This window comes from Pristiophorus japonicus, chromosome 2 (genome assembly GCF_044704955.1).
Source record: "Pristiophorus japonicus isolate sPriJap1 chromosome 2, sPriJap1.hap1, whole genome shotgun sequence".
Taxonomy (NCBI): Eukaryota; Metazoa; Chordata; class Chondrichthyes; family Pristiophoridae; genus Pristiophorus; species Pristiophorus japonicus.
The window spans coordinates 148,893,332-148,920,657 of NC_091978.1; the positions used below are offsets into that span (position 1 = coordinate 148,893,332).

The 27,326-nt window shown below is 43.8% G+C and overlaps 1 protein-coding gene across 3 annotated transcripts in view; it reads left to right on the forward strand.

Annotated features, from left to right (window-relative positions):
* The window catches only part of dlc1 (DLC1 Rho GTPase activating protein), a 696,855-nt gene extending 681,100 nt beyond the window's left edge, over positions 1-15,755 (forward strand). For all 3 annotated transcript variants that reach the window (XM_070869823.1, XM_070869827.1, XM_070869824.1), the window contains 6 exons: positions 2,297-2,510; positions 4,249-4,363; positions 7,096-7,317; positions 9,083-9,300; positions 10,008-10,184; positions 11,298-15,755. In XM_070869823.1, the coding sequence (XP_070725924.1) occupies positions 2,297-2,510; positions 4,249-4,363; positions 7,096-7,317; positions 9,083-9,300; positions 10,008-10,184; positions 11,298-11,415 (1,064 nt within the window). In that variant the 3' untranslated portion in view covers positions 11,416-15,755. The remainder of the gene's footprint in view (positions 1-2,296; positions 2,511-4,248; positions 4,364-7,095; positions 7,318-9,082; positions 9,301-10,007; positions 10,185-11,297) is intronic.
* Positions 15,756-27,326: the final 11,571 nt, after the last annotated feature.

The window sequence follows — 27,326 nt, forward strand, 5'->3', positions numbered from 1 at the left end:
CTCTCCCTCCTTTATCAAACAGTGGTGTTACATTAGCTACCCTCCAGTCCATTGGAACTGACAGTGTCGATAGACTGTTGGAAAATGATCACCAATGCATCCACTATTTCTAGGGCCACTTCCTTAAGTACTCTGAGATGCAGACTATCAGTCCCCGGGGATTTATCAGCCTTCAATCCCATCAATTTCCCTAACACAATTTCCCATTTTATAAGGATATCCTTCAGTTCCTCTTTGTCACTAGACCCTCGGTCCCCTAGTATTTCCGGATGGTTATTTGTGTCTTCCTTCATGAAAACAGAACGAAAGTATTTGTTTAACTGGTCCGCCATTTCTTTGTTCCCCATTATAAATTCATCTGAATCTGACTGCAAGAGACCTATGTTTGTTTTCACTAATCCTTTTCTCTTCATATATCTATAGAAGCTTTTGCAGTCAGTTTTTATGTTCCCAGCAAACTTCCTCTCATACTCTATTTTCCCCTTCCTCATTAAATCCTTTGTCCTCCTCTGCTGTATTACAAATTCTCCCATTCCTCAGGTTTGCAGCTTTTTTGGCCAATTATATGCCTCTTCCTTGGATTTAACACTATCCTTAATTTCCCTTGACAGCCACGGTTGAGCCACCTTCCCCGTTTTAGAAAGAGGGTCTTGGGGTAGCTGAAAGATGTCTCCAAGTGGGGATCACAAATCAGCTACCCCCATGGTCCAGGACTCTTTGGCTAAATTTAAAGGTATCTTTGGCAGAGGACCCCCCAGATGCAATCCTAGCCTGCCAAAGGCATTTAAATCATGGGACCTCCTCCTGACCCTGTTAACTTTGTCCAGGTCCAGCGGAAGTCTGGGGCCACTCTCTTCAGGAATAGGTGTTTTCTTTGGGAAAGTGGAGAGGCCATGTTTCATTTTGACCACAATAATGTCATGAGCAAGTGACGAGATGATACATTTGAGCACAATTTATGTTATCGTGTTTTGCACTTGTAAACTACCAAATAAAATTTATTTTGGTATTTCTGAAATTCATAAAGGTGGCAAAGGTTTAATAATGTCACGTCATAATTTGGCAATTCCATCTGATAAGTTGCGAAAGTGGTACTGTATTCTCGGGTGTTAAGGACGCTGTGATTTCATAAACACTTTATAAGTGTAAAGGTCTTAGAGATCACTGTTTAAATGTCCCTGCTGACTTATTTTTTGTTGTTCCTATGTAAATATTCTGAGGGTGTTATATATTTTGAGGCACTGCATATTTTGAAGATGATGTGTATTTTGAGGATAATGTATATTTTGACGGTGATGTATGTGCCCAGAGTATCAGGATTGTGTTATAGTGTTCTGCCTGAAACAGTTTACATGTATTTTCAGCTCAGCTCATTGCACAAGGAAAACAAAGTAACCCTGTATAGGCTCATCAATCATCATGTATTTCATTATCCTTCACCTCCTAATAAAAACATATAACTACCCATGCGCTTCAGAACAAAAAAGGAAGTTGTTTCATCTGTTTGAGGTAAATTAATGTGTGTTGAATTTGTCAAGCTTATTATGTGCACTGTGGTAGCAGGGTACTATGGCTTGCCTTTCTGCACAAAATAAAAGCATCACGTTACAAACACAGGGCAGAAAAACAAAGGCCCAAGGAACAAGATAACTGTTGAAAATTGTTTCAATTTGTAGAAATACCTTTTATTTTCTTCTCTAATGTTCTCTCGCTCCTCCCCTGAAGTGACCAGTTAGCAATCAGGAACAGGAAAGTGGCTAACTTTTTCCCCAATCTGTGTTCCGAAAGCTTGACTGCCAATTGTATCGCCCGTACTGTACTGTTGGCCTGGTTGACATCAGCTCATTTGAATGGAACAGACTAATTTGGGGACATTTTTTGCTATGTTACAGGTACTATATATATTCAAGTTATTGTCGCTGAACCAGAGGATTCCTAGTCTCTGCAGATCAGTTCAAACTGGGCAGTGCATTTATCAATTTAAACTGAAAGTGGCTTGGTTGCGAAGAATGCATCTGTTTCCATTTTCATTTTCACTTCTCTCAACAGCCATCCTTTAGTGAGTCACGCTACTCAGTTAGTAGCTTTGTGCTCGGCCTGTTAGTGAATACACACATAACAACTGTCATTGTATCTCAAAGTAATTCATTGTACATGAAGCAATTTGAGTTATTCCAATAAGATGCTTCATAAACGCAAGTTTTTCTTTCTTTAACCATTAAGGCGCCTTTAACTTTTTCTCATTCAAGTCTGAAAACTAAATGTTGTCTTACAAAAAATGAATTTTGTGCTGCAGATGTCCCAAAGGATCAGCGTCTCCAGGCAATCCAGGCTGGTATCATGCTGCTGCCTGATGAGAATCGCGAGGCCCTGCAGACTCTCCTCTATTTCCTCAGTGATGTCGCAGCTGTCGTAGAAGAGAACCAGATGACACCTACGAACCTTGCAGTCTGCCTGGCCCCTTCACTGTTCCACCTCAACACTCTCAAGAGAGAAAACTCCTCTCCCAGGTACTGATTCATTTCTAGGAACAGAGGTTGTGTGCTTTTTTTTTTAAATAAAAAAATTATTTCTGCTTAAAGATTAGCTAGTTTTCGGTACACAAGAATAGGGAATCATTAACACACATCCACACATATAGAAACATAGAAACATAGAAAATAGGTGTAGGAGTAGGCCATTCGGCCCTTCGAGCCTGCACCACCATTCAATAAGATCATGGCTGATCATTCACCTCAGTACTCCTTTCCTGCTTTCTCTCCATACCCCTTGATCCCTTGGATTTAACACTATCCTTAATTTCCTTTGTTAGCCACGGTTGAGCCACCTTCCCCGTTTTATTTTTACTCCAGACAGGGATGTACAATTGTTGAAGTTCATCCATGTGATCTTTAAATATTTACCATTGCCTATCCACTGTCAACCCTTTAAGTATCATTCGCCAGTCTATTCTAGCCAATTCACGTCTCATACCATCGAAGTTACGTTTCCTTAAGTTCAGGACCCTAGTCTCTGAATTAACTGTGTCACTCTCCATCTTAATAAAGAATTCTACCATATTATGGTCACTTTTCCCCAAGGGGCCTCACACAACAAGATTGCTAATTAGTCCTTTCTCATTACACATCACCCAGTCTAGGATGGCCAGCCCTCTAGTTGGTTCCTCGACATATTGGTCTAGAAAACCATCCCTAATACACTCCAGGAAATTCTCCTCCACCATATTGCTACCAGTTTGGTTAGCCCAATTTATATGTAGATTAAAGTCGCCCATGATACACAGGGAGATTGATAATATAGATATACAGACACAGGGAGAGCAGGAACACAGATCCACACCTTTGCATGGGAAAATCAGTTGCATACAGATAGAAACACAAGGAAACCAGTAACTCGCATTGGGGTAGATCTTGACTTTGTGTGATAGTGTGAAATGGGTGACTTCAATGGAAATAAAAATTGGGAGAGACGTAAAATGAGCTGGCAAGACCAGTAATACAGATATCCAAACGTTTACAGGGGGAGATCAGTAATATACATACAGACGCACAGGGAGACCAATAACACATATCTACATATACAGGGGAAGATCCTTGCAGCAGAATTGCAGGTTTCTCCCGCTTGCCACTGTAATTTCAGCGGAAGAGCTGTAGTAAACACAGGAAAAACAGCATAAATGAGAAATTCATCTCTTAGATAAGGGTGCAAATTCCATTATGTAAGCACCAGGAAGCAGCTGACAGACTGCCAAACTAAAACAGCGCCAGTATGAAAATGCCTTCTTTATGGTGTCCTTCCTAATTATTTGTTGTATGGACCTATTGTGTAAAGTTGTCATCTATCAGTGGGTAAAACTGATAAGGACGTGTTCCGATATGACAGTTTAAGCACTGACCTCATGCTGCACCACTGCCTCAAAGACCTTAATTAAAATAAAACCTTGACCTTGCCGTGCAGTACACTAACTCATTTAAATGAAAGACAAGTCCCATTTCAGGACGGCTCCTAAAGCGCAGACAAATTGCTGTAGGGTTACTAGAGTGGAAGAATTTTTACTCCCACGCAAGTAAGTGTGAGTCGTAAATCGAGTGTGTTTATCGTTGATTCTTGTGTAAGTTTGCAGGGTTTGCTGCTGTTTACTGATCCTTTGTCCAATTCAGCAAATAACCTGTGCTGGCACCTAGGTGTCTGTGCTATTGTTCATTGGTCACTACGTATTAATGAGGTCCTTGTTCCTTTTTAATCTAGAGTGATACAGAGGAAACAAAGCTTGGGCAAACCTGACCAGAAGGACCTGAATGAAAACTTGGCTGCTACCCAAGGTCTGGCCCACATGATCGCTGAGTGCAAGAAGCTTTTCAAGGTGTGCTGTGATTGTGATCTTTTTTATTCCAGACCCAGCAGTATTTCATCCTCGGAGTCGAGGATGACTTGCTTCCACCCAAAACTGAGTTCTCAGGTGACTGAGGAGTTCAATGCGGGATCTACAATCTCTGTCACAGATGGGGCAGACAGTGGTTGAAGGAACGGGTGGGTGGGGAGTCTGGGTTTGCCACACGCACCGTCCGCTGTCTGCGCTTGTTTTCTAGTTGTTCTCGGTGACGAGACTCGAGGTGCTCAGCGCCCTCACGGATGCTCTTCCTCCACTTAGGGCAGTCTTTGGCCAGGGACACCCAGGTGTCGGTGGGGATGTTGCATTTTATCAAGGAGGCTTTGAGGGTGTCCTTGAAGCATTTCCTCTGCCCACCTGGGGCTTGCTTACTTTGGGAATCTCGTGTCAGGTATGCGGACGATGTGGCCCGCTCCACGGAGCTGATTGAGTGTGGTCAATACTTCGATGCTGGGGATGTTGACCTGAGCGAGAACACTGATGTTGGTGCATCAATCCTCCCAGTGGATTTGCAGGACCTTGCAATGCAAGCAGTATTTAGCCAATTATTTGCAAACATGACATGTTAGAATTTGCTCTTCACTGAGGCTGGGACTGCTCAGTGGCCAGGCACAGCAAAGAGGAGATGCAAGCAGAGAGCCTTTGAGTCTGGTCGCCCCTATCTATGCTGCCTGGGAGTTTCCCATAATAGACAGGACTGGACCTACAGTCACAGTTGGTGCAATCCCAGTGTAACCATGCCATATATGACAGGACGGGGCATTCCCAGCCTTCCTCCCATCTTGTATCACCATGGGTTGACCAAATGGAGAGGTCCTGCAGGTCACCATTGATCAGAAACTTAACTGGGCCAGCCACAAAAGGTCAGAGACTGGGTATTCTGCAGCAAATGTCTCATCTCCTGACTCCCCAAAGCTTTTCCACCATTTACAAAGCACAAGTCATGAGTGTGATGGAATACTCTCCACTTGCCCAGCTCCAATCACACTCAAGAAGCTCGACACTATCCAGGATAAAGCAGCCCGCTTGATCGGCAGCCCATACACCACCTGAAACATTCACTCCCTCCACCACCGGCGCACCGTGGCTGCAGTGTGCATCATCTACAAGATGCACTGCAGCAACTCGCCAAGGCCTCTTCGGCAGAACCTCCCAAACCCACGACTTCTACCACCTAGAAGGACAAGGGTAGCAGGCGCATGGGAGCACCATCACCTGCAAGTTCCCCTCCAAGTTGCACACCATCCTGACTTGGAAATATATAATCGTTCTTTCAAGATTGCTGGGTCAAAATTCTGGAACTCCCTCCCGAACAGCACTATGGGCGTTCCTTCACCACAGGAACTGCAGTGGTTCAAGAAGGCGGTTCACCACCACCTTCTCAAGGGCAATAAATGCAGGCCTTGCCTGTGACAGCCACATCCCAGGAAAAAATAATTTTTTTAAAAGCTGAGAGGTGTCCCCCAAAAGCTGGCATGAGGCTGCAGGGGCCCCTAGAGCATCCAGAAGCAATAGAACTGATAACCATCCCCCCCACACTCATGGCACTCCAACAGCAATTAAAAAGTCCTGAAGCCAATGGACTTCCTGCCAATGGACTAGGAACCTTCCTGCCCCCTGATCCCATGCAAGGCCTTACCAATCTCCGAGTTGTATTTGAACTTAAACTTATTTTAGACTTTGATAATTATCACTTTTAAGATAAGAGAATATATGGGAATTAACAAAATCTATGCAGAGATTCCTGAGTAAATAGTTAGTCCACATCATTCAATATACATCAGCAACCTAGCTAAATGCACTATTTTGAATTTTGGATTAGTTTATACTGTTTTGAGAAGAAAGAAAGCTTGCATTTATATAGCACCTTTTGCGATCTCAAGATGTCCCAAAGTTCTTCATAGCCAATGAATTAGTCCGTGTTGTAATTTATATAATCCAGCAGCCAATTTGTGCACAGCAAGGTCCCTCAAACAGGAATGAGATAAATGACTAGATAATCTGTTTTTGGTGTTAGTTAAGAGATAAATGTTGGCTAGGGCACTGGGAAAACTCCCCTTATCTTCTTTAATTGGCGACGTAGGATCTTTTAGCAGTCCATGATCATATCAGCCACGATCTTATTAAATGGCGGAGCAGGCTCGAGGGACCGTATGGCCTACTCCTCCTCCTATTTCTTATGTTCTTATGTTCTTATATCCACCTGAGATAGTTTAATGTCTCACCCAAAACAGCAGCTCTGGCAGTGCTGCTCTAAAGTGTCAACTTAGATTACGTGTTCAGGTCTCCGGAGTGGGGCTTAAACTCATAACCTTCTGACTCAAAGGCTAGCGTGCTACCACTGGGACAAGGCTAACTAAATTTATAGTATAAATGCACCTTAGAAGGTGCCTGTTGTAGTCAAATCTGCATGTCATAAGCTGCTTTTATATTGGCAACATTTAATTTAGATTCAGGAGCAGGCTCGCTGCATTTGCAGTACTAAATTCAGCTCTCTTATCCTGACGGCAGATTTGTAGACCCAGTTTTTGATGTCAACTAATTTGAGTCTGCCACCAGCATAAGGGAGCCAGATTACTCAGCGTAGACACTGGGAGCTGACTCATAGATGCTAATTGTCCAGAACTGAATTAAAAAAGCCATAATATAGTAGCAGCCATATTTGTTGACGGTATAATAAGTGTGGGGATATTTTTGTTCTTTAGATTCCAGAGGAAATGATGAGCCATTGCCGTAACTCCTACATGGAGCAGGATTTGCAGCCAGTCAGTTTGGAGGAGCTGGGCCAAACAAACAAGGGTGCATCTTCTGACTACCGGACTTATCTGCAGAATTACATTGATACTCTGCTGAAGGAGGCCAAAGACAAGTTTAAAGGCTGGGTCAACTGTTCAACATCAGAGTCAGCAGAGCTGGCCTACAAAAAGGTACTTACTATTGATTAAAGAGGAATACAACAATAGACTGCAATAGCAATACAGGTGCAGCGTAGAAAATCCGGAATGTTCCGGACTCCAGACTGATCGGTGGCAGGGTCGCCCGGAGTCCGTAAAATGTTCCGGAATCCGGACCCGCCAACCCTGCCAACCTCGGGGTCCCACCGCTACCTGACCTCGGGCCCCGCCTCACGGCCCCTCGCCTTACCCCGCTCGCTGCTGCTCCCCTTAACTCGCCGTCCGAACAACTCCTTGGCGGCGTGGCCTTGCCCGACGATCTCACCGACAGGGCCAGTGGCCCGAACAGCTCCTCGGCGGGGAACCCCCCTCCCCCCCCCACCCCCCCCGGCTCTTTCTGACATTCTGAATTCCGGAAATACCCGAACCTGGGCTCAGGTGTTTCCGGGTTCGTGACGTCAGAAAGACGATCGAAAGTCCGGAAAAGCCCGGAATCGAGAACGGCCTCGGTCCCGAGGGTTCTGGATTCTCGACACTGCACCTGTATACCTTTACCAGTGTGAACTGAGCTTGCAAATAAAGTGTGTGTCAGAGCTTTGTTTAAAAAAGAAAGGTGGTTGGATAGTGAAAATCATTTCAAAGGTGAAAAGAGTACTGGAAATCTAAAAGCATATTTGAGCTAAATTGGCCACTTTCATCCAGGAATGAACAATGACTCCGGAATTCCACAGGGTAAAATCCTAATGGATGTGCCTTGATTGCGCCCGCAGGTGCTTTTCAATACTGACCCTTGCTTGAGTTTACGAAGTCATTGGGAGGACACCTCATTTGCATAGAACGCACGGGCAAGTGCCACTTGCGGCTCATATTTGACGCCTGCCTGCCAAGGCCAGCAAAATTTAGAGGCCGAAATTGCCCCTCACCTTAAGGCCTGTTATTACCGCAAATCGGCGGCCACACTGCGGAGTGGAGTGGCCGCCGATGTTTCATGGAATGGCCACTGATAGTCCAATTGCTCTCCCGAGGTTTCCCGGCGGTGCCCCGATTCCCCCCCCCAACTGCTGTGCTGCTGCCGATCCGCGGTAAGCACGTCATCACTGTGCACACCTCCAATCTAAACCCTCGACGGCGACATTCCCCTCTGAAAATCTTTCGCCCGCCCGGCAGTGACAAAACCTGTTTTTTCCGGAGGTCCAGTGAGGCTGTGGCCTTCTGCAACGGCAGTGCAGCTTCCTTTAAAGGGGAGGATACACTGCTGCTGCCGCCATGTTGTTTTTTGTCGCCGACTGCCATGTCAGCCTGACTATTATGCCCCTGGATTCGGCAGGGCCGACAACAGGAGGGTGCCAGGCCGCTGGCCCGGCTGAAACCCTCCCTGGCGGTCCAGTGGGCCTAAGTTTTAAAATCGCGGAGACCCTCTCCTTTAAGTGAAGGGGAGAGCCTTCGTGACCTGGCGCCATGATGACGTCATTGAAACGGTCACTTCGCACCGCCCCACCTTCCGTCCCTCAGGTGTTGCATTAAGAGCGACTTCCAAATCGAAGGGAAAAAAAAACAACAAAGAGTGGAATGGTGCTCAAGAAGCAACCTCAACCGCAGCTGCGATAAAAACCATTCAGACGGGGTGCGTGCGCCCCGTTTCGGGAGGGGGGCAATTTTTATCCCTTAGTCTCCTACCGAATTTCAAGGACAGTATGGCTAGCAGTCATTTTTAGGCAAAATAGATTACAAAAAAATGGTTATTTTGGCTGCATTTTATGAAGAATAAAAAGATTTAAAATGCAATTTTTTTGACCAGGTTTGTGACGGACCTCCTCTAAAATTGTGGAAGGCTTGCATTGAGATTCTTGCTGCCCCAGAAGATGTTCTCTGGCGGATACTGCGGGACCGTCAACTCTGGGATGATGACCTTCTTAGTTCAAAAGTCATTGAAAGTTTGAATAGTCAAACGGATATTTATCATTATGTGCAAAGCAGTATGGCTCCACACCCAACCAGAGATTATGTGCTCATAAGGTAAACTTATTAAAAAAAAACTCATCTAAGTATCATCTGCAAGGTGAAAGAAAGAAGCTTTAGATTAGCCAGCATTGCCTTGCAATGACTGCATTGTTGAAAAAGTTTCTCCAATACAAAACAGGAAGTTGCTAGGGAATTAAGGGAATTAAAGGTTATGGGGAGCGGGCAGGTAAGTGGAGCTGAGTCCACGGCCAGATCAGCCATGATCTTATTGAATGGCGGAGCAGGCTCGAGGGGCTAGATGGCCTACTCCTGTTCCTAAATTCTTATGTTCTTATGATCCCTGGTGTGTATGAGTTAGCTGATCTCAGCTAGATGGCAGTAGGCACCACAATTGGTTTCTATTTCCCTGGGCTAGGGAACAGGAAAACAATCACCTAAGGTTTTTGTTACTGTCCAACGGCATCCTCCAGAAAGTGCACGTATACGGCAATTTGGCGAAAGGCAGTATCAGGATCAGCTATGATGTTCCAGACAGTTGAAAAGGTTCACACACGAAGAATGGCTACTTGTGTGGCTTTCTGGTGAGCTGCTGTGCTGTAGAACGAGTCTGTTCTTTCAGGAGAAGAGGAGGGAAAACAGGAAAATAGTTTGCAGAAACAGGTTTATAGGAATGTTTCTAGAAATAGGATTTTCTTGAATATTTGATTTTACCTTGTAATTCTTCTGTTTATAACATTAATGTATTTCATGTTTTTTTTCAGGACTTGGAGAACAAACTTGCCCAAGGGGAGCTGTGCATTGGTGACCACCTCGGTGGAGCACAATGGGACACCAGTGGTTGGGGGCGTCCGAGCTAATGCTCTTACCTCACGATATCTGATCGAACCCTGCGGGTCAGGAAAATCCAAGCTGACGTACTTGTGTAGGATAGACACAAGGTATTGACAGGGTGTTTTTTTGTGTAGTATTAGTTAGTACTATAGAGGTATATTTCCAACCACTGCTGTATAAAAACGTTAGACAGCTCATACTAAATCTCTCTCTGCCCTTTTTTAACACATTTATTGAAACAGATTCGCTGCTATGTTAAAATGCAGCGTGGAATTTAGTGTGACCGAGGTAAAAGTTTATACAGGTACCACGCTGGTTGGAAAATCTGCCCTTATATGAATGAAAAAATGTTAAGACACACATGGTGCATAATTTAAATGATTTACATGCTTAAATGTCCCAAATTTTTTGATCATATAGTGCAGAGAGCAATTTGATCCAAGCACATTAAGCATTTGTACAAGAACAGCACCAATTTTCAACAAACCCTAGTATGGTTTAAATAAAAGTGCAATCTATGAGAAGTATCCAGAGGACTATCCATATTGCTTATGGTGGCACCAAGAGTTGCAAATAAATCCAGCGGTAAATTACAATAATAATAATAATGTATTGAGTCAACCAAACAAATTTTGCTTCCATGTAAATCCTGTTGCAAAGCTGCATTGCTGGCCTGTTCTGGCGAACTCAGCCTGTCCAGAGCCAGAACAAAATTGTGGCAGCAGCATCTGCTTACATTTGCCAGCAGCAGTGGTGCATCTGCGGCAGAGCAAGGCGGGAACCACTATTGAGCTGGGCCTCCATAGAGGCACTAGTGCAGCCTCATTTACACAACAACCCTGCTGTCAGAGTCTGGGCTACCTTCAACTACAAACACATGGCCCTGGGACAGTCTTCTGACTTCTATTATAGAGTTTTGTCAACGCAATATAGTTTTTTACTCATCGCCGCCCGAGAGCATGCAGAAATCAAGCGCAGGCAGCGGAAAGAGCATGCGGCAAACCTGTCCCACACACCCCTTCCCTCGACGACTATCTGTCCCACATGTGACATAGTCTATGATTCTTGTATTAGGTTCAGCCACCTAAGAACTCATGTTAAGAGTGGAAGCAAGTCTTCCTCGATTCCGAGGGACTGCCTTTCATAATCAAATATGTGTTGTTTAGATTTTTAAATCAGTGTTGCAAATGTTAAATAATATTTTGTATCATTTGTTTCAGGGGACGGATGCCGGAATGGTACAATAAAGCATTTGGACACTTGTGCGCAGCAGAAATTGTTAGAATACGAGACTCTTTTAATATTCCCGGCTCCGACAGTCATGAAACCAAGCATTAGGAGACTACTTCCAATGAGCTAGTATGTTAACTCTGAAGCACGGTGCTTCAAAGAACAGCCGTATATATTTGTTAGGAAACTGTGGTGGACCTGAATTACACGTTTATAATGGAGGCCTGCACATTCAGACCTTGAATTAATTATTTTATTTTTAATAGAATTCTTAATTATGACTGTAGCGATATACTTTTAAAAAGCTGCTTAATTCATACATGAGGGCTGTCATATAGGCCTTTACTGGAATACTTGGATGGGACTAATGGTCCTTTGAGAAAAGTGAAGTGCAAACATGTTTTGCACTTGCTTGTTTAGGGGCCACAATTGCTTCTATGAAGCATCAAGCATTTTGTGTAATATAAATCATGCATATGTAAAAGAATATCCTGGTGTGTTCACGTGATTTCCTTTTTTTTATATTTCATTTTATATCTTCATAGTTTATGGAGCATTGTTGTATTTTCCAGAGTTGTGCATTTCTGTTGTGCTTGCTTGGTTCAGTTATCCATTTAGCATAGTGCATCTGGAGGAGTGTGTGCTTGAGCATGTGTTTCTGAGGAGCTGAAAAGTGAGAGATTGGGTAAGGAACGGTGTCTGGTACACTGCTTGCTCGGAAAGCACTGGCATGGCAGAATTATGTCCGTCAATCAATGAGTGTCCAGTACAGTTAAACCTGTCAATATAGTATTTGAAGTGAAAGACAATGGAGACCACTTTAGGGCCACTTTTTTCCCACCAGAGCTTGGATTTTTCCTCATGGTGGATTCTAACAGGTTACCACTGATGGCAGTTCTACCTACCAACAACACAGTCCATTTTCTACTGGCAGGGATAAGGAGAGGGTTTGGTTGGAACAAAGTAACAACTTTGATGTTCCCTCTAAATGTTGTTTGAACACACTGATGGACTCCAGCTATATCTTCAAAGTAGAAGGGCTGGGTTTTTTGATGAACAATACCATATCCTTTGTATTACCCACTAGATGAGGGCCTTATGTGGTCCTGAAAGCTTATTGGGACAGAAACATATCAATTAAACAGTCAACTGATGGCATTTAATGCTACAGAACATTTATATATACAACCCACAACTACACTGTGCGACATTTTTAACAATCAGCATGGAGTTTATTCTATCCAAGGCAAGGGCATAACATTGCAAAACTGCTTTTAGCATGGAGTACGAAGTGTTGTATCTTTTAAAAACAATAATAGAAACTGTTGTGAAACAGAAAATTCTGGGCCTATATGCAGAAAGTTATAGGGGGCCTGGTGCCGCTGATATATAAGTCACACTTATATATTGTGGCACTGTTAGCCTTTTTAGGTGTTGGCATGCTACTTATACAAGTCATACTAAAATAGTTTTAGAGTAAAATGCAACCCTTTTTCATTCTGTGTCCACCTCTGAAGCAGAAAAATGTGTCAAGTTGGATATTTTACCTTCTATATTCTAATAGGTCAGCTTTTGCTGAAAAACTGCTTGGGGCCAAAATTTCCGCTTTCCTTAAGGCCTGTTATCACCGCAAATGGGTGGCCACGCTGCGGAGTAGAGTGGCCGGTGACTTTCGGTGGAATAGTCGCTGCTCGCCCAATTGCCCTCCCGAGTTTTCCCGGCGATGCCCCGATCCCCTCCTTACCGCTCCTCTGCTGCCGATCGGTGTTAAGCATGTCATCACCGTGCGCACCGCCGATCTAACACAACAACAGCGACATTCTCCTCGGAAAATCTTCGGCCCGCCCGGTGGTTCAGTGAAGGGAAGGGCTCACTGCCGCTGACGCCAAGTTTTTTTTCCGGCCAACTACCAGGTCCACCCGACAATTATGCCCCCGGGTTTGGCCGGGCCATCACCAGGCAGCCTGGTACCCTCTCTTGGGTGCCAGGCCACTGCCTGGCCGAAACCCTCCCTAGTGGCCCAGTGGACCGAAGTTTAACAAGTGCAGAGGCCCCCGCTTTAAGTGAAGGGGTGAGCCACGATGACGCGGCGCTGCAATGACATAATCGCGCGGTGACTCCACACCCACCTCCAACTTCCACCCCTCAGTTGCTGTCACCGCCACATTTTTGCCCCTCAGTTGTAGTCACCGTCCCCATTATGACCGACTTCCGGATAAAAACAAAAAAGCAGCAAAGAGCGGAATTTCCCAAAAGAGTCGATCTGAGTCGACCTGAACCACAGCTGCGGTAAAAAACATTGAACCAGGGCAATTTGTACCCTCTTGAATCTGACTTTGAAAATCACTGGAAGCCATATCTTGGCTTGTGCTGAAATACGTCTGCCCCAGACATCCGCAGCTGACCTCACTAAAGTTCATGGGGACAGAGGGAGATTCCTTAATTATCATAGTAGTGACCATTCGCACCATTAGGGCCGCATCTGGGGCACCCGCAATTGGCATCAGGCCAAAGGTGGGGAATGCCAGGTTATCCCCAAAAATAGGGTATAGGTGGCCTTCATTGCCAGGGGTCAGTTTATAAAAGGATGTGTTAACATAGTGGTTATTGCACTGGACCAGCAATCCTGAAGTTACGAGTTCAAATCCCACCAGGGCAAGTTATGGAAGTCGAATTGAATAAATCTAGAAATACTCAGGGTACCACAAAGAACAAAATGATCATGGATGCTACTGATTGTGGTAAAAACTCAACTAGTTCACTAATGGCCTTGAGGGAAGAGAAGTTGCCACCCTTACCCAATCTAGCCTACATGTGACTCCAGTCCCACTCCACATGTTTGACTTGACTGACAAACAATCCTTATTCAAGAATCCAGTCACCACCATCTTGCTGCAACTAGGAATGGGCATTAAATGCAGCCTTGCCAACACTGTCCATGTCCTGAGAGGAAATAGATTAAAAAATGACTAAAAATTGTTTGCCAAATCTTTTGCAGTCCAGGCTAAGATTCTGGCCTGGACTCCCAGGTGGGATCCACAACCACCAGGAGATAAGTCAGTATCGCTGGTCTGACCCCCATCAACTACACGCCAGATCCTAGAGAAGGCTGGGGGCACAGGGACTCCAATGTTCAGAATTCCCACTTATGATGACACTCTGGGAAAGGACAAGCAGAGGCTCCACCCCCACAAGGCCACCTCAGAAACTTAGGCGCAAGGAGGGATCTCGCATTCTGGCAGAGTCCTGCCAACATTACTGTGGGAAATCTGCCTGAATGGCCCTGATTTTCAGGGCTCATGTCTTAATACAGCCTATTAATATTTTGCTATATTCATCACAAGCGCGGGTGTACGATGAGTGAGTTTTTCTTTGATTGTAAGATATGGACGCTGTCTTATTTATGGGATCAGAACTATGGCATTACACACATAAAATGGCCACTTTAAGACTGTTTCTGGGTGTGCAGGTGTAGTGTAAAACACATGAGCATGGGGACTGAGCTGTGGCCATATCACACTTGTGTGACTGACCACTAAATGATACACTCAAGGTTCTTACCACCTGCGTTATTGGGTCTTCAGTATTTTTCGTAATAGAACCAAACATTCCTTAATTCCCACCTAGTATTACTATTCATGGTATCAGATAATATTTGTAATGGTGTGCAATGGAAGATCCCCAACTCTGTTAGTGAAATAATTCTGACATTAAAGATAACTTTTAAGTTTAATTTTTTTACTTCTGTTTTCATTTTTAATTTGTTTTTCATCCTCACTTGACAATCATGAGGTTTTATTAACAATCACAGGATGCTAGTTGCCAAGTGGTCCTCTCAGAGAAGGTGGTCTTTTGTACAGGTTTTACTGTAACATTGCTGTTTGTTTGAGGCTTTAAATGGAATGTAGTTAATACAAATATTGCCATTGGGAATTCAATTACCCTTTTTAATGTGTGGGTGCTGGAGCCCTTAATAAGCAGAAATTAAAAGAAGGATTTATCTAATATTGTTTAAAATATTTACCATTCAGTGTTATGTAAAGAGCTTTTAGTGAAATTTGTGGCAATGAGAACAATGTTATCAGTAATTATATCAGTGTTGTCCCTTCACTTTAAAACACTAGCTTATCTTTCTGTGTGTTTGTTACAAGAATTTGATTGGTATTTGTAGAATTTGATGTCCCTGTATATACCATTGTATTGTAAACGCGTATACATGTCTAGCTGCATACTGCCAAATAGGGATAACGCATGTTATTAATTATTTAAGTATTCACGTATTTATACCTCAATTATACTTTTTTTGTACCTCGAGTTTTTCTTTTAAATTGTAAATATTTCACTATCTAAAAGCTAAGGTATAAAGAACCAAGAAAGTGTTTATATCTTTGTATGTCTGTACAGTTATAACCGTCAAGTGCACTATTAAATGTGTTAAATGAGAATAATTATTCTGTGCTTCTGGACATTGTTCTTGGTGTGCTATAGTAGGAGTACTCAAACCACAATCCATGCACCACATGCGGCCTGGAAATCCTGGACATTTGGGCAACTCTTTTCAATTTGATTTTGGTCTGTCCTGTTTGAATTGTGTTGGGCTGGAGATTTGGAAAGGACTTAGTGCTGTTGCCGCTTTAATGGATAAATCCTAAACCAGAAAAACAAGATCTGATTGTATCAATAATTTGAGATTATTAATGTGAACTGTGATTTCAACTTTGTACGTATCCTGCAAGACTCTGTGCTATGCACCTATGAAAACAAAAATCTTGGACACTTCTGTGCTGCAGGATGAGACCAATACTGTTAGGAGGAAATGCTATTCTCTAAAACACCCATTTTTATTTCCACTCATTCACAGAACTGCCAGTATAGCCACCTTTTGTTAGCAGTACCTAGTTAGTGATGCAGAGACAATTTATTGTTCTCTGGCCAGAAAGAACTGAGCTCTGGGGATGCATGCTTGCAGGTTTGCATACTGCTCGACTCACTGTCTTCGCTAGAGACTGCACACTGGTGTGCTGAATGTTCCTATGACCTGAGAGCAATGCTGGCAAGGGTATAACTTCTGGTAGAGCCACCCAAGCCAGACAAGTCGTAAGGTAAGAGCCAGACTAAAGGCAGTCTCGCAGTGGTCCTGGCAGTGATTGTGAATCAGGCTAATGACCGGTCCACATAAAATGCCTTTCGTTACAAAAACAACCCAGAGATGAGTCTGTAACAGGCTTGCAAATATAAACATCAACTGTGGGGCATCATGATCTGCTGGATGTAAGGCATGATACTCTGACTGCAGTCAAATACCGTGCTCTGGACAGACAACAGTGCAAGAAATGGATTGCCTCATGTGCCAAAGGCAGAAGAGACTCTAACTAACTAACTACTCATTGCCATTAAAATATCAGTAACATTTTATTGTTAACAAAGAAACAAGGGGCATTTAAGCACTCAACTTCTTGCCAGTATTAAAATAGATTAAAAATGATGGGGTTGAAATTCAGGCACACCCATTTTTGGTCGAATGATGTCCCTGCACTTGAATGGTGATGCTCAAGGTGCCCCTGATATTGGGTTTCAGGCCTCATTAACATCAAGCCAGCATGACACAAATGGCCAGCCAATGAAGAGCGGGCCAGTGCGACATGAAGGAAGACTGAGCGAAGTTTGGAAGAGGGATCGGAGGCCGGGGTGGGGGATTGGAGCCTGGGTCGGGGGATTGGAGTCAGGAGAGTGGAAAATATGCCCCAAAATTGTCAGTAACCCAGTTCTAGAGTGGGCAAAAAATTTGCACACAATGGGGTCAATTTTCACTTCTATTGTCTGGCATTAATGGGCAGTAACGGTCTCAAAATGGCGATGGTATTGTTACTGCCACGTTAACACTGATTAAGAGGCCAGCAACATTTTGAAAGGGGTCTATCATTGGGTGCCTAAACCACCCACCATGGCCACCATGGGAGGTTGCTGATCATCCACTGAGGGCACTTCAGATGGCCATGGCGGGCGACCTCTAGCTGCAATGGACCCGGATCCAGACTACAGCATCTCGGTGACAGCCAGGGCAGTTTGATCCAGCTGGCACAAACATGAGCACAGGCTGAGAGGCAGGCAGGGGATCAAGCATGCTGTCGTCCTTAGGACAGCAGGTGCCTCTCCCATGAAACCAATGCCACTCTCAGTGCCTGTGAAATTAAATCAATTGTGTCGTTTGCAACAGGGCTAAGATGTGAACCTAACTTCTGGCAAGCAACTTCCATCAGTGGACCATCCTTTCTCCCTGCCCTTGATCCTGCACATGTGTTGGATGGATTTCCCAGTGCGGTCCTCTCTAACTGACCCTCAAAACTATGCTTGCCAATTTCTGAGCTGGTGTCTGCAAGATTAAGGTCGACTTATGGTGTGTCTTAGAAACATAGAAAATAGGTGCAGGAGTAGGCCATTTGGCCCTTCGAGCCTGCACCATCATTCAATATGATCATGGCTGATCATGCAACTTCAGTACTCCATTCCTGCTTTTTCTCCATACACCTTGATCCCTTTAGCCGTAAGGGCCACATCTAACTTCCTTTTGAATATATCTAACAAACTGGCCTCAACAACTTTCTGTGGTAGAGAATTCCACAAGTTCACAATTCTCTGAGTGAAGCAGTTTCTCCTCATCTCGGTCCTAAAGGCTTACCCCTTATCCTTAGACAGTGACCCCTGGTTCTGGACTTCCCCAACATCAGGAACATTCTTCCTGCATCTAACCTGTCCAATCCTGTCAGAATTTTATATGTTTCTATGAGATCCCCTCTCAATCTTCTAAATTCCAGTGAATATAAGCCTAGCCGATCCAGTCTTTCTTCATATGTCAGTCCTGCCATCCCGGGAATCAGTCTGGAGAACCTTTGCTGCACTTCCTCAATAGCAAGAATGTCCTTCCTCAGATTAGGAGACCAAAACTGTACACAATATTCACGGTGTGGCCTCACCAAGGCCTTGTACAACTGCAGTAAGAACTCCCTGCCCCTATACGCAAATCCTCTCACTATAAAGGCCAACATGCCATTTGCCTTCTTCACCGCCTGCAGTACCTGCATGCCAACTTTCAATGACTGATGAACCATATCACCCAGGTCTTGTTGTACCTCCCCTTTTCCTAATCTCACCATTCAGATAATATTCTGCCTTCCTGTTTTTGCCACCAAAGTGGATAACCTCACATTTATCTACATTATACTGCATCTGCCACGCATTTGCCCACTCACCTAACCTGTCCAAGTCACCCTGCAGCCTCTTAGCATCCTCCTCACAGCTCACACTGCCATCCAGCTTAGTATCATCTGCAAACTTGGAGATATTACATTCAATTCCTTCGTCTAAATCATTAATGTATATTGTAAATAGCTGGGGTCCCAGCACTGAACCTTGCGGCACTCCATTAGTCAGTGCCTGCCATTCTGAAAAGGACCCGTTTATCCCGACTCTCTGCTTCCTGTCTGCCAACCAGTTCTCTATCCACGTCAATACATTACCCCTAATATCATGTGCTTTAATTTTGCACACCAATCTCTTGTGTGGGACCTTGTCAAAAGCCTTTTGAAAGTCCAAATACACCACATCCACTGGTTCTCCTTTGTCCACTCTTATAGTTACATCCTCAAAAAATTCTAGAAGATTTGTCAAGCATGATTTCCCCTTCATAAATCCAAGGAACATAGTCCTCTTCCTTGTTAAATGAATACTCTTATCTATTTTCACAGTGGAGGAAGAGGACCTAAAATAAAAGGGAGGAACTTAATAGATTCAATGTAACTGAACAAATTGTGAAGGAGAAAAAATTGGGATGCAAGGTAAACAAATTTCGAAGATCTGATGGTTTCCATCCCAGAGGATTAATTCAAGTAAATGAGGAAATTGCAGATGTGTTAGTCATAATTTTCCAAAGCTCGAGATTCAGGAATTGTGCCATCGGGCTGGTAAATTGTAATTGTCATTCCATTATTTAAGAAGAGGTGCAGATAGGGACCAGGTAACTACAGACCTGTCAGTTTAACATCAGTTATGGGGAAGTTACTGGAATCTATAATCAGAGACAGGAGTGACTAAGCACTTGGACAAGTGTGGGCTGATCAAAGTGAGTCAGCATGGATTTGTGAAGGGTAGGTCATATCTGACTAATTTAGTTGACTGTTTTGAAGAGGTAGCTCACATGGTGGATAGGAGAGTCATTGGATGGTGTCTATATGGCTATACAAAAAGCCTGGAGGATAGACGCACCAACCTGGGAGAATAGACACACCAACGTCAGTGTTCTCGATCAGGCCAACATCCCCAGCATCGAAGCACTGACCACACTTGACCAGCAACGTTGGGCGGGCCACATCGTCTGCATGCCTGACAAGACTCCCAAAGCAAGCGCTCTACTCAGAACTCCTCCACGGCAAGCGAGCCCCAGGTGGGCAGAGGAAACATTTCAAGGACACCCTCAAAGCCTCCTTGATAAAAGTGCAACATCCCAACTGACACCTGAGAATCCCTGGCCAAAGACCACCCTAAGTGGAGGAAGAGCATCCGGGAGGGTGCTCAACACCTCGAGTCTCGTCTCCGAGAGCATGCAGAAAACAAGCGCAGGCAGCGGAAGCAGCATGCGGCAAACCAGACTCCCCACCCAACCTTTCCTTCAACAACTGTCTGTCCCACCTGTGACAGAGACTGTAATTCCTGTATTGGACTGTACAGTCACCTGAGAACTCACTTTTAGAGTGGAAGCAAGTCTTCCTCGAATTTGAGAGACTGCCTATGATGATGATGATGATTATGATATGGATATACAAAAAGCAATTGATAATATCCAACACAAGAGATTATTAGCAAAAAAGTGCACAGAATTGAAAGTGACCGTGAAATGGGTTGGCAATTGGTTGGGAGTTGGGAGACAGAGAGTAGTGATAAAGGGAAATGTTCTGATTAGTGGGATGTGACAAGTGGTTCCTCAGGGTTCTCATTTTTTATCCTTTTATATTAATGACATAGTTGGAGGAATAGATAGTTATATATCCAAGTTTGCAGATGATGCTAAGTTGTATAGTTGGGAACAGAACGTTACAAAGGGACATTCTCTTGTTGGAGATGGACATTGCCTGACATTTATGTGGCGCAAATGTTATTTACCATTATCAACTCAAGCCTGAATGTTGTCCAGGTCTTGCTGCATGCAGGCATAGACTGCTTCATTATCTGGGGAGTAGCCATTGGAACTGAACACTGTGCAATCATCAGCGAACATCCTTGTAAAGTCCTGTCCCCTCAGTAAAGATTCACACGAGGCATGTAGTGAAGTCAAGGTCACTCTGGACCTGCACCTTTATTTCACAGCTCTGGAATGCTGCACTTGCCTGAGACCTGCCCTTATATACCTGTGTCTTGCAAGTGCACACGTGGTGGTAAGGTATGCTGGTGGTTACAGGTTATATCTTATTACAGTCATGTATAGCATGTTAGGATACAGTTATATATAATAATGTAAGATACATGACAATCCCCACTTCTGAACTTACAACGGTGGAGGAAAGGTCATTGATGAAACAGCTAAAGATGCTTGGGCCAAGGACACTGCCCAGAGGAACTTGTGCAGCGATGTCCTGGAGCTGAGAACCATCTTCCTTTGTGCTAGGTATGACTCCAGCCAGTGGAGAGTTTTCCCCCCGATTCCCATTGACTTCAATTTTACGAGGGCTCCTTGATGCCACTCGGTCAAATGTTGCCTTGATGTCAAGGGAAGTCACTATCACCTCACCTCTGGAATTCAGCTCTTTTGTCCCTGATTTGACCAAGCCTGTTATGAGGTCTGGAACCGAATGGCCCTGATGGAACCCAAACTGAGCATTAGTGAGCAGGTTATTGGTGAGTAAGTGCCACTTGATAGCACTGTCAATGACACCTCCCTTCACTTTGCTGATGATTGAGAGTAGACTGAAGGGGCGGTAATTGGCTGGATTGGATTTGTCCTGCTTTTTGTGGACCGGATTTACCTGGGCAATTTTCCACTTTGTCAGGTAGACACCAGTGTTGTAACTATATTTGGAAGAGGTAAAACACAGATTTACCAGAATGATACCAGGGCTTAAAGGGCTAAATTCTGAGGACAGATCGCATAAACTTGATTGGATTCCCTTGAGTTCAGAAGGTTGCGGGATGACCTAGTTGAGGTTCCCTTTAAAATGATAAAGGGATTTGATAGGGTAGATACAGAGAAACTATTTCCTCTGATGTAGGAGTTCAGAAAAAGGGGGTATAATCTTAAAATTAGAGTCAGTCGTTCAGGAGTAAAATTAGGAAGCGCTTTTTGACTTGGTGGTAAAAGTTTATGGATGTTGGATCAACTAAAATTTTCAAGGCCAAGCTTAATATATTTCTGTTAGGTATGGGTATCCAGGGATATGGAACAAAGGCAATCAAATGGAGTAGAGGTACAGATCAGTCATGATCCAATTGAATGGCAGAGCAGGCTCAAGGGGCTGAATGGCTTCCTCCTATTGTTGCAACTGGGTCTATTACTTCTGATGGAACAAGAAAGAAAAGTGATGCTCAAGGGTTAGCAGAAACAGATGAGAGACATCTTATAGCAGCACCACTTTGTTGTGGAGAATATGTGAGAGCGAGAGTTCAGCGAGAAGAGAAAAGGAGGGTCGGGTGATCAAAAGCTCTGCAGAGCATATTCTCCAGCCTTGCTAGTTGTGACACTCCGCCTGTGGTGAACTAGTTCCAGCACAGTCTCTTCTAATGTAGGGATGGTAATCCTGTATCTGTCCTTGTCAGCTCCCTGGTATGGTGTGCCAGGTCCTGGGTGCAATGTTCCTCACACTAGCCTGTTTCCCCACTTCTGGCCACTCTAGAAAAGCAGCTCCTTCTCCTGGTCATCTCCTCCATGAGGACATCCAGAGCGGCGTGTGAAAATCGGAGCATCATGTAAAACTTGTTCTAGCCGTCATCTTCACTTTACAGCAATGATTGAAAGCATTTATTCAAAACAGCCAAAATACACATCCCTTTAAAGAAGTACAGGCTGCTTTGAAATGGCATCACTGCGCCCCGATTTACCACCCTCCTCCACCAACCCCCCATCTGCCCCCTCCAGTTGGTGAGTTGCCACTAAATAGCTCGACTAGTGCTGGCAGCTCACCATTCATAAATAAGGCATGAGCATCAATCTGAGTCACCTCTCGCGAAGATCATTGGGCATACAGAGCAGTTGGTATGCTGATTTTGTGCCCATTTTTGGCACAAATTGAATTTCTCCCCTACTGTTTGCACTGACTACTGTTTGTTTATCTGTATAATTTCAATAAACTGTCTCAAATGTTTCAGATGAGAATGTGTTTTAAAGCCAGTTTAGCTGGCGATGTGCAAAGCTAAATATTCACAGTGAAATGTTAAGTATATTTCAGAGGCCTTTTAAAAAATAACACGAGATAAATTGTTAGATTTATAAAGCCACTGTTCTATAGTGGTCTATAGCTTGATACATGGTCTGATAGAACATATATTCTTCTGCCTACCAAAGGCAAGGAAATCAAGTGGCGGCGTAAGAACATAACAACATAAGAAATAGGAGCAGGAGTAGGCCATACGGCCCCTCGAGCCAGCTCCACCATTTAATAAGATCATGGCTGATCTGATCATGGACTCAGCTCCACTTCTCTGCCCGCTCCCCATAACCCTTTATTCCTTTATCGCACAAAAATCTGTCTATCTCCGCTTTAAATATATTCAATGACCCAGCCTCCACAGCTCACTATGGCAGAGAATTCCACAGATTTACAACCCTCTGAGAGAAGAAATTCCTCCTCATCTCAGTTTTAAATGGGCGGCCCCTTATTCTGAGACTATGCCCCCTAGTTTTAGTTTCCCCTATGAGTGGAAATATCCTCTATGCATCCACCTTGTCGAGCCCCCTCATATGTTGCGATAAGATCACGTCATTCTTCTCAACTCCAATGAGTATAGGACCAATCTACTCAACCAATCTTCATAAGTCAACTACATCTCCGAATCAACCTAGTGAACCTTCTCTGAATAGCCTCCAATGCAAATATATCCTTCCTTAAATACAGAGACCAAAACTGCATGCAGTACTCCAGGTGTGGCCTCACCAATACCCTGTACAGTTGTGGCAGGACTTTCCTGCTTTTATACTCCACCCCCCTTGCAATAAAGAACATAAGAACATAAGAACATAAGAATTAGGAACACGAGTAGGCCATCTAGCCCCTCGAGCCTGCTCCGCCATTCAACAAGATCATGGCTGATCTGGCCGTGGACTCAGCACCACTTACCCGCCCGCTCCCCATAACCCTTAATTCCCTTATTGGTTAAAAATCTATCTATCTGTGATTTGAATACATTCAATGAGCTAGCCTCAACTGCTTCCTTGGGCAGAGAATTCCACAGATTCACAACCCTCTGGGAGAAGAAATTCCTTCTCAACTCGGTTTTAAATTGTCTCCCCCGTATTTTGAGGCTGTGCCCCTTAGTTCTTGTGTCTCCGACCAGTGGAAACAACCTCTCTGCCTCTATCTTGTCTATCCCTTTCATTATTTTAAATGTTTTTATAAGATCACCCCTCATCCTTCTGAACTCCAACGAGTAAAGACCCAGTCTACTCAATCTATGATCATAAGGTAACCCTCTCATCTCCGGAATCAGCCTAGTGAATCGTCTCTGTACCCCCTCCAAAGCTAGTATATTCTTCCTTAAGTAAGGTGACCAAAACTGCACGCAGTACTCCAGGTGCGGCCTCACCAATACCCTATAAAGTTGCAGCAGGATCTCCCTGCTTTTGTACTCCATCCCTCTCGCAATGAAGGCCAACATTCCATTTGCCTTCCTGATTACTTGCTGTACCGGCATACTAAATTTTGTATTTTATGCACAAGGACCCCCAGGTCCCTCTGTACTGCAGCACTTTGCAATTTTTCTCCATTTAAATTATAATTTGCTTTTCTATTTTTTCTGCCAAAGTGGATAACCTCACATTTTCCCACATTATACTCCATCTGCCAAATTTTTGTCCACTCACTTAGCCTGTCTATATCCCTTTGCAGATTTCTTGTGTCCTCCTCACAATTTGCTTTCCCACCCATCTTTGTATCATCAGCAAACTTGGCTACATTACACTCAGTCCCTTCATCCAAGTCATTAATATAGATTATAGTGGATAGTGGATAGTATATAGTGGATAGAGGTGTACCGATGGATGTGGTATATTTAGATTTCCAAAAGGCATTCGATAAGGTGCCACACAAAAGGTTACTGCAGAAGATAAAGGTACGCAGAGTCAGAGGAAATGTATTAGCATGGATAGAGAATTGGCTGGCTAACAGAAAGCAGAGAGTCGGGATAAATGGGTCCTTTTCGGGTTGGAAATCGGTGGTTAGTGGTGTGCCACAGGGATTGGTGCTGGGACCACAACTGTTTACAATATACATAGATGACCTGGAAGAGGGGACAGAGTGTAGTGTAACAAAATTTGCAGATGACACAAAGATTAGTGGGAAAGCGGGTTGTGTAGAGGACACAGAGAGGCTGCAAAGAGATTTAGATAGGTTCAGCAAATGGGCTAAGGTTTGGCAGATGGAATACAATGTTGGAAAATGTCATCCACCTTGGGAAAAAAAACAGTAAAAGGGAATATTATTTGAATGGGGAGAAATTACAACATGCTGCGGTGCAGAGGGACCTGGGGGTCCTTGTGCATGAATCCCAAAAAGTTAGTTTGCAGGTGCAGCAGGTAATCAGGAAGGCGAATGGAATGTTGGCCTTCATTGCGAGAGGGATGGAGTACAAAATCAGGGAGGTCCTGCTGCAACTGTACAGGGTATTGGTGAGGCTGCACCTGGAGTACTGCGTGCAGTTTTGGTCACCTTACTTAAGGAAGGGTATACTAGCTTTGGAGGGGGTACAGAGACGATTCACTAGGCTGATTCCGGAGATGAGGGGGCTACCTTATGATGATAGATTGAATAGACTGGGTCTTTACTCGTTGGAATTCTGAAGGATGAGGGGTGATCTTATAGAAACATTTAAAATAATGAAAGGGATAGATAGGATGGAGGCAGAGAGGTTGTTTCCACTGGTCGGGGAGACTAGAACTAGGGGACACAGCCTCAAAATACAGGGGAGTCAATTTAAAACCGAGTTGAGAAGGAATTTCTTCTCCCAGAGGGTTGTGAATCTGTGGAGTTCTCTGCCCAAGGAAGCAGTTGAGGCTAGCTCATTGAATGTATTCAAATCACAGATAGATAGATTTTTAACCAATAAGGGAATTAAGGGTTATGGGGAGCGGGCGGGTAAGTGGAGCTGAGTCCACAGCCAGATCAGCCATGATCTTGTTGAATGGCGGAGCAGGCTCGAGGGGCTAGATGGCCTACTCCTGTTCCTAATTCTTATGTTCTTATGTTCTTTATGTTCTTATGTAAATAGTTGAGGCCTCAGCACTGATCCCTGCGGCACCCCACTAGTTACTGTTTGCCAACCGGAAAATTACCCATTTATCCCGACTCTATTTTCTGTTAGTTAGCCAATCCTCTATCCACGCTAATATATTACCCCCAACCCCGTGAACTTTTATCTTGTGCAGTAACCTTTTATGTGGTACCTTATCGAATGCCTTCTGGAAATACAAATACACTACATCCACTGGTTCCCTCTTAACCACCCTACTCGTTACATTCTCAAAGAACTCCAGCAAATTTGTCAAACCTGATATCCCCTTCATAAAACCATGTTGACTCTTCTTGATTGAATCATGCATTTCAAAATGTTCTGCTACTGCTTCCTTAATAATGGACTACAGCATTTTCCCAACGACAGATGTTAGGCTAACTAATCTATCGTCTCTTGCTTTCTGTCTTCTTTTTTAAATATTGGCGTTACATTTGCGGTTCTCAAATCCGCTGGGACCTCCCCAGATTCCAAGCAATTTTAGTAGATTACAACCAATGCATCCACTATCTCTGTAGCCACTTCTTTTAAGACCCTAGGATGCATGCCATCAGGTCCAGGGGACTTGTTCGCCTTTAGTCCCATTATTTTACTGAGTATTACTTCTTTAGTGATAGTGATTGTATTAAATTCCTCCCTCCCTATAGCCCCTTGATTATCCACAATTGGGATGATTTTAGTGTCTTCTACTGTGAAGGCCAATACAAAATATTTGTTCAAAGTCTGCCATTTCCCTGTTCCCCATTATTAATTCCCCAGCCTCATCCGCTAAGGGACCAACATTTACTTTAGCTACTTTTTTCATTTTTATGTACCTGTAGCAAGTCTTATTATCTGTTTTTATATTTCGTGCTAGTTTGCTTTCATAATCTATCTTCCTTCTCTTTATTATTTTTTTAGTCGTTGTTTGCTGGCATTTAAAAGGTCCCCAATCCTCTGGCCTCCCAGTTGTTTGGCCCCTTTGTATGCCCTTGTTTTCAATTTGATACCATCCCTTACTTCCTCAGTTAGCCACGAATGGTTATCCCTTCTCTTGCAGTCTTTCCTTCTTATTGGAATATATTTTTGTTAAGAGTTATGAAATATCTCCTTAAATGTCTGCCACTGCTCATTAACCGTCCCATACTTTAATCTATTTTCCCAGTCCATTTTAGCCAACTCTGCCTTCATACCTTTGTAGTCTTCTTTGTTTAAGCTTAGGACACTGGTTTGAGAACAAACTTTTTCACCCTCCAACTGAATTTGAAATTCAACCATGCTATGGTCACTCATTCCTAGAGGATCCTTCACTAGGAGATTGTTTATTAATCCTGTCTTAATAAACAGATCTAAGATAGCCTGCTCCCTGGTTGGTTTTGCAATGTTCTGGTCAAGGAAACTATCCAGACTCATCCTCAAGACTATCTTGGCCAATTTGCTTTGTCCAATCAATCTGAAGGTTAAAATTGCCCATGGTTATTACCGTTCCTTTTTTACAATTCTACATCAGGATGGAGAATGAAACAGTTAATTCAGAGACCATGGTCCAGAAC